The sequence below is a fragment of the Leptinotarsa decemlineata genome, unplaced genomic scaffold (assembly GCF_025532065.1).
Source record: "Leptinotarsa decemlineata unplaced genomic scaffold, Ldec_3_MD MMD2_tig00000882_RagTag_RagTag, whole genome shotgun sequence".
Classification (NCBI taxonomy): Eukaryota; Metazoa; Arthropoda; class Insecta; order Coleoptera; family Chrysomelidae; genus Leptinotarsa; species Leptinotarsa decemlineata.
Genome location: NW_027412556.1, coordinates 5,088,268 through 5,101,398, shown reverse-complemented (window position 1 = coordinate 5,101,398; position 13,131 = coordinate 5,088,268). Strand labels below are relative to the sequence as shown.

The 13,131-nt window shown below is 38.4% G+C and overlaps 1 protein-coding gene across 1 annotated transcript in view; it reads right to left on the bottom strand.

The window, feature by feature from the left end:
* Positions 1–13,131, bottom strand: part of LOC111514446 (adenylate kinase isoenzyme 5) — a 64,495-nt gene that overhangs the window by 15,868 nt on the left and 35,496 nt on the right. Inside the window, exons 6-7 of the mRNA XM_074174871.1 lie at positions 6,801–6,950; positions 410–859 (exon numbers count right to left, since the gene is read on the bottom strand). Of these exons, the coding sequence (XP_074030972.1) occupies positions 410–859; positions 6,801–6,950 (600 nt within the window). The remainder of the gene's footprint in view (positions 1–409; positions 860–6,800; positions 6,951–13,131) is intronic.

Genomic DNA, 13,131 nt, shown 5'->3' with positions numbered 1-13,131 from the left:
GTCCAATAATGTAAACTGGGTTCGAAATTCAGTAACAAGCTTCCGAATAGCTCTCTCAGTAGGCCGACGAAACTGCCCATAAATTGAAAGAAGTGCACGATGTACTTTCTTCACCGAGCATGAATTTCAATAATAAAATTCAATAATTTGCAAGCGTTGTTCATTCGTAAGTCGATTCATGGTTGAATTATAGACCAAACTGAACAAGTTTGGTCTATAATTCAACCATGTGTCAACCATGTGGCAACAGTGTTGCCAAAAAGATACCAACAAAAAAATCAGTCATTACATTCCCACGCGAAATTTGTTTATTAGCTCAAACACTAATCGTTCAAGTAACAAAGTCGAGTTCACCGTCATACCATTTTTACCCAAGTGGTGCGATTATCATCCTCGAATCAATACTCACCCTAAGTTCAAATTCGGAAACTTGAGCCATGTCTCTCGGAAACCCGTCCAGAATGATCCCTTTCTTACCAATATTTTCAGTCACATGTTTTTCCACAAATCTCATCACAACGTCCTGAGGAACCAATTCCCCGTTGCTGATTTGCTCTTTCAGCTGCGCCACTTCCCGGTTGTACCTCGGATTAGGCGGTTCCGCAGCTGCTCTCAGAATTTTACCGAGGCTGATGTGGTGCCATCCAGTTTCTGCAGCCGCAGATGCGCAAAGCGCAGCCTTGTTGCTTCCGGGTCCTCCAATCACCCAGAGGACTGGAGGGTAGGTGGCTTTCGTGGGTGAGTTGAAGGTGGGCGGGTTGGGGTTGACAGATATGATCTGTGTCTGGGGCCTGGGAGGAGAAATCACCGGACGTTCCAAGTCTGCAAGTTCTGTTGCTAGTTGGGGAGGTTGAACGGGCTGAAACAGACGTGAAGTTTTGATTTCATAACCTAAGTAGAAACGAAGGTGTTGTGAGTAGGGAAAACCTAGGATTTTTTTACTTTTGGAACTTGTACACGAAAATTTCCAGCCTATGTCGTTGCTTCCGACAATCTCAAAAATGATTGAAGAACTGGGTAAAAAGAGAATGCTTAACTTCTTAATTAATCATCCCACATAGCAATAGATATTCCAGGTATATTTCATGAATATACATTTAAGGATATTGTATTATGCCATGAATATGCCATGGATATATATATATCTTCTGGAGAATATTCCCTGGAAGTGCTCCTGGCGAACCTTTGATATATTTTAAGAATATTCCTTGGCAATATTCTTGGAATATCTTATAATATTCTTAGAATATCTAAGGTATTGTTCTGAAGCCTACTCCGCCCACTGAAAAGAGACAAGTTTTTTTACTTTGAGGACGACTTGGAGAAATATTTTTGCACATAGTTCTCGATAGACTTCTTTTTGGCTCTTATTCTTAATGAACTGTTCTTTGATTTCATAATTCATCCTTTTTGTTTCCATTTTGCAAAACTTTCAAGCATTGTTTGTCCAATATTTCCATTTTTTTTGTATTTTGAGATTGAAATTCGATTTTTTGAGCAATTTTTGTCTTTACTGTGGCTTTTGTAACAACCTGAGGAAGTGGCTTTGCCCATCTTCCATTTGTAGCTTTGTTATACAATTACTGTAATATAATAGTTAGTAAAACAAAGTGACCCCACTTCACGAGGTGACTACAAACCATCTTCCGAAGGTACAAATTTTATTTAGGATATCATAAAATGGGTTATGTGAACATTATCAACTAAAATTTTAAAATTCGGCAATGTCACCTCAATTGACCGGTAACCTAACCTAACATAATGAAAATGGCTAAATTAAGTATAATCTATATCAATTTTTTGCTGAAAAATATTGGCTATAATGAGCACGCGCTTAATTCTGCGCAATGAATGTCGTATATTGTCTTTTTTTCGTATTATCATTTTCTCTATAGAATCACTAGCTCTCTATTGAATGACATTGTAAAAAACTTCAGTTGGTATAAATCATCCACAGAAACAATTAGAATTATGTCAATACACCTTTCAACATATCCCAACACGATCATCCAATATAATTTTCATTTGTCATTGGTCATTTATATTCTTCATCCGATGTAGATATACGATGAAGTATGAATTTTGAAAACAGATCGTTTTCATTAACTACATGTATATGAATTTCTTGAAACTATCAAACTAACTCATTATTTCAATGAACAAAATGACCGTCAGGTCTTTCCATTTGTGCTTTGAATTTAATATTTACTCGAGCAATTTTATCATAAATCGACATGTATACCATAAATCTACAATCGATAAATGTGTTCATAAAGATATTAACCCCTACAATACAGCAGGAACAATAAAAACTATTGATATTCCATCATTGGTAGTTCATATTGTGTCTGTAATGAAGGTTTGAAAATACTCGATTTGATTTCATTAATATCGAAATACATGCTGCATGTATCGCCTCGTGTATCTTTGACATAAGCAGTATCTCGAAGTCTCTAGGAGATTTTCATTCATTCCATGACAGTTTTCCAAAGTGTGTTGGTCTCCGAAATCGGATATGTACACCGTTTTCTTTGAGAAGAGTTTCAGTGAATCGTTCAGTCTGACCAATATATTTTTGTCATGGCACCTACATCATATCTCATATGTATATTGAAGTTTTTTTTTATTTTCATTATCTTATCTTTAAGGCTACCTTACACTTGTTGAAGTGAACAAGCAAGCAAGTTTTGGAAGTTAATTTTATGTCAGCTTTGGAAAATTTGATCCGAATTATTGGTGTATCTCAGTTCATAAGGAATAACAACACATTTGAACTCAGGGTCTTTATGAAAGATTCAAAGATTCCTAAATTTACGTTTCCTGATTGAATTTAATGTAAAGAGCAGTCTATTAAGTCCGGCGGTGGTAAACTTTTTCATGGAAAATTTGGAAAACGATCATTGAAAATTATTTTGTGGATTTTTTTTTGTTTTCTGGTGTTACTGCCTCATTTTGGAGTCCACTGCGTTCTGCATCATCGGTGTCTCTACGATCACGTTTGAAGTCAGCAAACCACAGTTTGATTATTGTTTCTGATGGATCGAAGTCTTTATAACACTCTTCAAGCCATTGCTTCGCTTGAACAGTATTTTTTCCCATCAAGAAGCAGTGTAAAATTGAAACACGAAATGGTTTTTGATCCATAGTTTTGAAAATAACAAAAGAAGTGTCACTCTCAACGCAATAACTCACAAACTCATTAGTAGAACATAATGAAAATGTCAACAGCTTTTTTTTGAAGGTTAGTACTAACTATTCTGTATCTGTAGAGTAGGGAGGGTGAGTGCAAGCCCACAGCACTTAGGCCACATGTGACCCATTGTACATCCTCCCGAGGAGTTGTCCTCCTAGGTCATCGTCCATCCTGTCCTTTCCAGGAAGGTAGACAGGTCACTGGGAGACATCTCCTGTATATCGGCAGGTGTAGGCCAAGGCTCGCCGAATACACACTCTCTTATTGACGATAACTCCGGGCAGTCGCATAAGATATGCTTGACAGTCTCCTCTTCCTGTTCACACATTTTGCATAGAGGTGTGTCCACTAGCCCCATATCATGAAGGTGTTTCCTTAGTTGACAGTGGCCAGTCAGAAATCCTACTGTTAAGCGTAGATTTTTTCTGGTCATCGCCAGATATTTCTTTGGCGCCAGCTTCCCAGGGTCGCCCAAGGTGTTCCTGGCAAGATTTCATCCCATCTCTTTAAGGGTTGAGCATGGGTGTAACATTTGGCTGGTTGCGCAATTGTCAAAGTCATCAGGCCGTAGGTGCCACTGGGTCCTAAAATTCTTAGTCCAGCCGCTTCTTTGGCTAAAGTATCGGCAATGCGATCACCTTTACTACTGTCGTGCCCTTTAACCCACCTCGTGATAATGTTATCGTCTACCAAGAATTTGGCTAAATCTTGGTGACACTAGTACTAGCCCTGAGGTTATACGTTGTCTATTCAAGGCTACTAGGGCTTGTCTGCTGTCAGTGCAGATTATTATGTTTTTTTCCAGAAATTCCTTTCCTGGTTATTTCTTTTGTGGCGATTGAGATACCAGCCAGTTATGTTTGGACCACGCTGGTAATTCTTCCCATTCCTCACTTAATCCTTACGGTCAATGATCTGGAGTACACTCCACATCCTGAGCCTTCTTTGGTTTTTGAGCCGTCTGTATATATGCGTACTGCATTTGTAGCATCTGACTCTGTGTTCTGTTCAAATTTTATTTTGTAGGATTTATCAAACACAAACCTGAGTTCAATTGCATCACTGGTTGCCTGCAGCAGAGGTTGCGCAGTAAGCGCTTCCCGCCATAGGCCCAGCCTCAGTTGACCCATTCCTACTTCGAGGTTTACACTAGCCGTGCGCAATCGTACCATGGCCATTAACGCAACCTCCTTAACGTACAGGTCCAGAAGGGTCAGACTAGTAATTAATTCCATTGCCGCGGTTGGTGTTCTCATGGCTCCTGTGATGTTTAAACAAGTCAGTCGCTGTATTCGATATAATTTTTGGATGGCCGTTGCTTGTAGAACTTTCGGTCTCTATGCTCCGTACGTTAACATAGGTCTAATTATTGCAGTTTAGATCCAGGTGACCACACGGGGTGAAAGACCCCATGCGCGTCCCACTGTCCTCCGACACTGCTCATAAGCCACATATGCTCTTTTTGCTCTTCTCTGTAGGTGAGAGTTCCATGTTAGCTTCCTGTCGAGGATACTATCTATTTTATTATTATTTTCTATGTGTTATTTCCGAGACTTTTTAGTCCAGGTAGTATCTAACAGCAATCTACTGTAAGACAAATACTGAGCTCATTAGCTGACTACAGAAAAACCCTTAAAAAAATCTGTTAAAAATCTGTTTTTAATCTGTTTTTCTGTTAATCAGTTGTCGCCCCCATAAGAACGACTACTCTCAGAAGTTGAGGAACTTGTGCGAGCTACGGAGTAACGAGGTCTTACCTTTCAACGTGTGATTCCCATGCCAAAAATAAGCCTTGATGTGAATCGATTATGCTCTTGTGACAATTTTTCTTTAGCGGATATAAATCACATCCTATTCACATGTCCCAACTTCGAACTGTACCGGGCGGATTTCTTAAATAACTTGCTTTCCTCGAATGTTTCGTTTTCAACCAACATAACAGTGCTTTTAGCTACACTCAATGAAAAAATATACAACATAATTCTGAAATTCACAATTAAATCTAAAATATTAATATAAAATGTAGTAACTCGATTGATTCGAAAATTCTGTGGCAAAATAAACTTCGGTTTGATGCCGGGTGGGGTGGGGTTATAAAAAAGTTATTCCGAGTTCCTCGATGATAACTCTTTTGCGCAGCAGCCTGAAGCTGGGTTTTTCTTCATGTCCATATATATGGTCATCAAATCGTAGTTTCTCATCAATGTATATAACTAAGAATTTTATGCAGGGTCAAACTTTCATAATTGAACTTGATGGTCAGGGTGTTGGTTTTATTTCCGTTGGAACAAAGATAATTCAGCGCAACAATTATCACACTCATTTTTTCAAGAACAAAACACAAGCACTACAGAAAAATCCTTGAGGCGATCTCAGAGCGGTGCCTGTGCGAAAGTAGCCATTAACATTGGATTTGAATCGCTGGAGACTGAATATATTTGAAAAAACATTCTCAGGAAGTTCATTCCACATGAACGCAGTTCTCCAGATAAAAGAGTTATTGAACAGTGGAGTTCGAGGTGTACTGAGTTGAACCTCAAAACGATGAGCAGCCACACTCCGTCCCGTATTTCTGACATGTACTGCTCTAGGTGGAATCAAATGTGCCAAGTCACTTGAACACCTCCCGTAAAAGTATCCGGAGAAGAGAGACGAATCTCCACCTTTCTTCGATGTTCCAGGCTATCAAGGTTGCACGTGATGGAATCCAGCAACTACAGGGTATGTTTGGGGTCAGAGCTCCATACATGGGAACAATACTCCTTAGAAGGTCTAATCTGAGCTTCATAAAGCATCAGAAGTTGCTGAAATGTGTACAGTTTTCTGGTTCGGAACAGTGTTCCAAGCTCTTGAGAAGCAGTCTTTACAATTCCAGCGACATGATTGTGCCAAGAGGTATCGGTGTTCATTTTAACCCCCAACAAACTTATCGAAGCAGAAAGCGGAATTTTCTGACCTGACATTGTTATATCCGGTTCGGAGATATTTATCTTCTTGGAGAAAACCGATGCCTGGGTTTTTGGGGCATTGAATTGAACCTGGTTACTTCCACCCAAATTCGAAATCACTTCTAGATCCTCATTAAGATATGCAACCTCCTGCTGCCTGTGAAGATGTGCCTCCGTAGCCGATGTCCTGGAATCCAAATGGAATGACGAGACAAGTGTGCTGTCATCAGCAGAGCAATATATTGGGAGCCTGTTTTTTTTTCAATAAGTCGTTGATATACAATAAAAAGAGGGTTGAAGACAATATGATCAAATAGTTTGATCTTCCTCTTAAAAATGATCACTTGGTGAGCGAAACACGTGTCGGGGTATTGAAATAACGATTTGGTGTTGTGAAAAAACTCAAGTTATATTCAGTACTACACCAAAGGTTTCAAACAGTGCATCACGAGCTTCAGCTACCGACCAGAAGGATCCAGACCCTTTGGGATTGGCAAGCAGTGTATCCTTGATTGTCTGATTGTGAAGTTCTTTCCTTTCTTTTATCTTCAGTTTGCAGCTGTTGCATCAAGTAGTACTTTGATCAGTATAAATATTTTACCCGAATCGGTAACCCAAAACAAGTATTCAGATTACACTTTCAATGCGAAAATACTCACCACTGTTGGAAGTTCGTTTGTGATGTCATCAGATACAGGCCCTATTTTTCCATTTCGAAATACTGGAGGATTGTCCTGCGATCCTAGAATTCGAAAGATAGCACGCCGAAAATCCACGTAGACTTCCGCTGGCGCCCGTTCTCCATTTATCTGAAAAATTAAAAATAATGCTGAGAGTTGAATTCATTAGTAACTAGAGCGATTCTTTTTCTTCAACTTCAAATCTCCTTCACACAGAAGATACATAGAAACTCCACAAATTCAACTTGATATACTAAAAATCTTGCTCCAGAATAGGATTTTTCTCAGAATCAGAGTGGAACACCTAAAAATTGAAGGGGTTATATTTTTAGGAGTGATTAATTTTTGGGAAAGAAAGTTTTCGGCTTTCTACTACTCCATCTCGATACAAAAAAGATGAGAAAATCTTCCAAAGAAAGGATGGGAGAAATCAATTTGAAAATAAGTAACTCTAGACATGGATGTGTAGATCATGCAAAGAAGTAACTTTTAGACACAAACTGAAAGAAAGTCCTCTTGAAACATCTACTTTCATATGAACATCAAATTACATGAAAGAAAAAAAAATTCTTTCAAAACAAATACTTCTATATGAACACTGAATTATACAGAAGATACTCTTCTTCACTCAGTTTGTATTTCAAACATTCGTTGTGGAACAAAATCAGATATAATTCACATGAGTTCCACTTTAAATGAATGGTAACAAATTGCACTTACATGGAACACTGTCATCCTTACTGCAAAACATCGATGTATACCAGTAAGGATGACAGTGTTCCATGTAAGTGCAATTTGTTACCATTCATTCAAAGTAGAACTCATGTGAATGATATCTGATTCTGTTCCACAACGAATGTTTGAAATACAAACTGAGTAAGGAAAAGTATCTTCTGTATAATTCATATAGAAGTATTTGTTTTGAAAGAATTTTTTTTCTTTCGTATAATTCAATGTTTATATGAAAGTAGCTGTTTCAGGAGGACTTTCTTTCAGTTTGTGTCTGAAAGTTACTTCTTTGCATACTCAAAAATATATTTATCATGTAAGTAAATTCAAAGTATAAAAAAATTATTCAACGAACAGCCAATGAATATATGTTTGTCACAGTTATCCTGATCGATGTCTGTTCTCAACAACTTAGTACATGAACATGAAAAAGTTACCTTCGCTACATCAATTTAAACCATTTTGGATGATTATAGTTCAAGGAGAATATGAACAATTCAGCATTGATTACTTATTTACCAACTGTTTTGGGAACACAAACATCTGGATATTCAATTTCCTCTATTCAGTTTCCAGAAGTTATGAGCTGAAATTAGTTTCCAAATTAATAGGTATTCCGGTTCTATTGGTTGTTTTGAAAGTTTAATTCGTTTAAACGTGCTTTTCTGACTACATATTTTAATAAATATTCATTCTACTGTTATTGGTTTTTGTAGCTACATATTTCAATAAATATTTATTGTGTCTTGGTATACGTGTATTCTGATCAATGTATAATGTTGTTCTTTATGCAATGATGGTGTTCATTTTTTTAATGTGAATTTTTCTCTTTTCAGCTCATTACTAGATGATGTCGTTAAGCGCGATTTTTGGCCAATTCTTCTCTACGAATTTGAATTGCAACAAAGCGCTGCCGAAACAGACCGAAAAATTAACCAGGCATTCAGCAATGATCGTTAAACAGATGACTCAGATGAAGACATTTTTAGAACACCACCTTGTATTTTCAAATTTTAGAAGGACATTTCAAAATTTTATCAAAAGCTTTGAGTTAACGTATTCAAATAACAGTTCATTTTGAAATTTTCACTTAATAGTTCACAAAACCGCGACAAGTGTTTCACTATACTTCAGGAGGGTTCAGTATTATTGATTTCTACGTTGTGTTTTCTGCGATGATCGAGGTAATATGAACCAAATCACTAAGAGAGCTCAAAGACATACCAAAAAGTGCTCATCAGAACTGCTTCGGGAAATGGAGAAACCCTGGCGCAAGTTTATTATTTATTTATTTATTTCATACACTATTCTACAGGATGAACCCAATTGCAGAATAGGGAGTAACAGTGGCATTTACAAATATGTACTTACATAGTATAATTTGTGAATCTATATGAAAAAAATAATAAAAACAGAACTGTCACTTATCTGAGAAATGTCTTCTGATTTGTATAATCTGGCAGTTGAATATATCTAGGACATGACTAATAGAATAAGAGGTATCGCACATTGTATAAATTGGAGATTTTTTCATTATATTTGTACGCGGAGTGTTGAGATAAAATGTAACACTATTCCTAGGTGACCGTCTAGAAACCCAAAAATTCAACATATGTAACAGTTAGGAGCAGGTTTTGATTGTTTATTTGATTGTTTGTGACCTTGAATAAAAAAAAAATGAATAACATTTACGCCTTACCTCGAGACTACAAAAGTTACAATGCATATGAGATGCACCACATTTTGTATGCCGGACGGGTCAATAAGAATGCAGTTCCTCGAACAGTTGTCACATTTCCAGCATAATCGTGGTATCCTGTTTAGCAATTTGATAAGTGTACTATCTTCTGTTTTTGTTACACAAATGGATCATTATGGATCAAAATTGCATTCCAATGTATGGAACAAATCCAAGTGGTGTGTTGGATGCCAATGAGACGCTCTGCGCATCAACAGAATTTTGTACGCCACTGGAATTCGCCACTCACTCACAAAGTGAGTGAAGACAACTTCGAAGGGACAAAATTGAAATCGATAAATAAATGAATGTTTTTTGAGAAAAACTCTTATTTTTTGAACAGGCCCCGTATGTTCCCAAAAAAAAATAATTTGGGAGTCTGAAGAAAAAATATTTATTGTGTCCATACTTGTCCAGAATTGTCAACATACCACTAACGAAAAATTACCGTCAACTCAGATATTGATTAGGTCGTGGGAAGATAGCCGGTGTCTCTTCTTTGGAATCTATTTCGGAACTCCCGCTTGTTATGCATATAAATTACCGGCACGAAAGTGAGATGATAGCGGTCATACAATTTTTCGATATCATTCTCATAGTACGTTTGTCTTTAGCCTCAAAATAGGCCTCAGTTTTCAGATCTGAGAACAAAAAGAAGACGCTGTGGAACATATCTGAATAATACAGTGGATGCGGAAGCCATTCGAAGCCCAATTCTTGCAATTTTTCCATTGTTTTCATTAATTTGTAACACGGTACATTGTCTTGATGAAACAGCACTTTCTCTTTCTTCAAATAGGGTCGTTTAAGAAGTTGCGAGTTAAGGATAAGTGCATTGACGAGCGGAAGAGTGCGAGATATCTGGGAGTAATCCTGGACAAGCCCCTGAACTTCCAGGAACACTTGAGTATGGCAATCCAACGAGCTGGTGCGGCGATAAAACGCACGTATCCGCTCATTGCACGGAACTCTAAGCTCAGTGTTGACAACAAGTTGCTTATTTATAAACAAATAATTAGGCCGGCTATGTTGTACGCGAGTCCTGTGTTCTGCAGTCTCAAGAAGTCCCCTTTAATGAGACTCGAAAGAATGCAGAATAAGGTGCTCCGTATTTGCACTAACAGTGACAGATACATTTCATTGAACAATCTGTTAGATCTGGCAGAAGTGGAGTCAGTCACCGACCATATCAGGAGACTGGCTCAGAAATTCTTCAAGTTCTTTCTACCGAAGAGCCCGCTGACGAGGGACGTCACGGCAGTTAGAAGCTGTCATGGATAGCGCCGTAAGCACGGGCTAGTCTATGAAGAACTGGAGATATACCGTGAACGGCGCGAATGCGATCGCGCTTAGTTCATGGAAAAATTGGATAGGAGTATTCACGCACACATGATGACGTGATAGCAGAAATACTCTTACCTGATTTTTTAATGAACTTTTTCCAGGGAGTTTCTGACAACTGCTACCAACAAACTGACGAATGATTCTCTGAGAAGTACCGAAACGCGACAGAATGACAACTTCCGCGTAAGCCTCGGCAGGAAGCGGAAAAGATGAGGCTGATGTAAGGCGTTTTTTGAGTGGAGAGCCAACCGCCAACACCAGCGGGGGCGTCTCCCACTGCCCCATCGGGGGACTGTGTGGAGGCGTTTTTCTCTTCCGTGCGGAATTCTTGAGAGCGCAAATGTATCGGATCTTTTCCTGCCACTCCCTCTACCCCAATCACTACCCATCTCAGTCCTTCCCACTGTCCCACTCCATAGGGGAAACCCTTGTGTACATTTTGTATATTTGTATTTTTTTGTTGTGAAAAAAATACCTTAAAATTGTATGGAGAATAGTCAATAAAGAACATTTTGATTTTGAATAGGGTCGTTTTTCCGCGATCCCGTCCTTCAAAGGCTCCAATAACACTGTGTAACAGTCGCTATTGATGTTTTTTTCCTTTTCAAGATGAATATCATCCCAAAATGCTGATACCTTGCCAGCTGACTGTTGCGTCTCTTCATGCCTTAGAATCGGTTCACCATGTGCAGTCCATTCATCCTCTGTGACATATCGATGCATAAATTTGTGTTTCTCATGGTGGAACAGCTTTGAACACTTCAGAATTATCAAATCGTTGTTGTTTTTGGTCACGTGGCATCCACTCTGAACAGAGCTTTCGCGTACCCAAATATTCATGCAACGATATGTCCAACACGTTACTTTGATATCTTTAGAGCTCCAGCTATCTCGATCAGCTTCACTGTGCGGTCATCCAAAACTATTTCGTAGACTTCTTTGATGTTTTCGTCGCTAACAGCCTCTTTGAGATGTCCACAGCGTACATCTACCAAAAAACTATAGACCAATGGCTTTGATATCAGTGATATCAAAAATTATCGAGAAAGTCGTAAACCACTATATCCTTAAATATTTGGAAGGCTTCAACATCTTGAGCAAACGAAGATCAACAGGCGACCTTTTATCGTATGTCACCCATAGTTGGAATAACGCAATCGAGAAACATGGATAATCAAGAGCATTCAACAAATGTAAGCGATACAAAACTACAGAAAATATAATTGAGTTTGAAAAACTCAGAGCAATATCGAAAATAACAACCAAGAATGATAAGACGACTTCATGGAGTATGACCGAAGTATGGAAAAAGGTGGCCATTATGACGAACATTCTTGGAAAAAAAACGTGATGAAGAAGCAGTTGAAATATGGATAGAACACAAATTTCCATCAGCATGGTTAGAGGCGATAATTGTTCCCATCCTCAAAGCACGTAAATCAAAAATCTATCGTAACTCATATAGACCGATCTCTCCCACATGTGTGATGTGAAAAATCCTAGAAAAGATCATCAACAGAAGACTGCTCTGGACCCTTGAACACCGTAATCTGTTGATCCCCGAGCATAGCGGTTTTAGACAACATCGATCTGCCAATGACAATATTCTAGATTTGGAAAGCGATATTTATGAAGCACTAGCAGTAAAACAGAAATGTTTGGCCATCTTTTTTGACATAAAAGAGCATTTGATACTGCATGGCGATACCGTATAATGAGAATACTAGACTCATGGAAAAAAGGGCACTACTTCGCTTTCATCCAGAACTTTCTGAAAGTAAGAACTTTTCGCGTCAGAACAAATGAAACTCACCCGAGCAGTCACACACTGGAAAATGGTACCCCACAAGGATATGTCATTAGCCCAACTCTGTTCCTTTTTCGCCATGAATGACATTCTAAAATAAAATAAATCACCAATGAAAGCACGTCTTCATACGGATATCCTGGTATTCTTCTGCAAAAACAAAAATTTAGACACTTCATTATCATTGTCTCAGGAAGCACTCTCGAACCTAGAGCATTGGTCCAATGAAACTGGATTCATTTTCTCAACAGGAAAAACACAATGCATTCTCTTCTCTAAAAAAGAAACGGCCAATATACCACCCCTCTACCTATATGGCCAAAATCTTAAATATGTCAAAACCATAAAGTTCCTGGGTGTGATATTTGATGACAAACTGAATTGGAATGCACACATTGAAAGCCTAGCCGAATCGTGTAACAGAAGACTGAATATGTTGAAAACGTTAGCACATAAAGAGTGGGGATCTGACGGTCAAACAATACTGCACGTTTACAGAACACTCATCAGATCTAAAATGGACTTTGGATGTATTGCATACAACTCGGCGAAGAAGACAACACTCAAGTTACTCGACACTATTCACAACAAAGCCTTACGAATATCTTTAGGTGCTTTCTGTACAACACCAGTTGAAAGCATCTACCGTGCATCGGGAGAGCCATCTCTCCAGAACAGACGTTCTAGAGAAA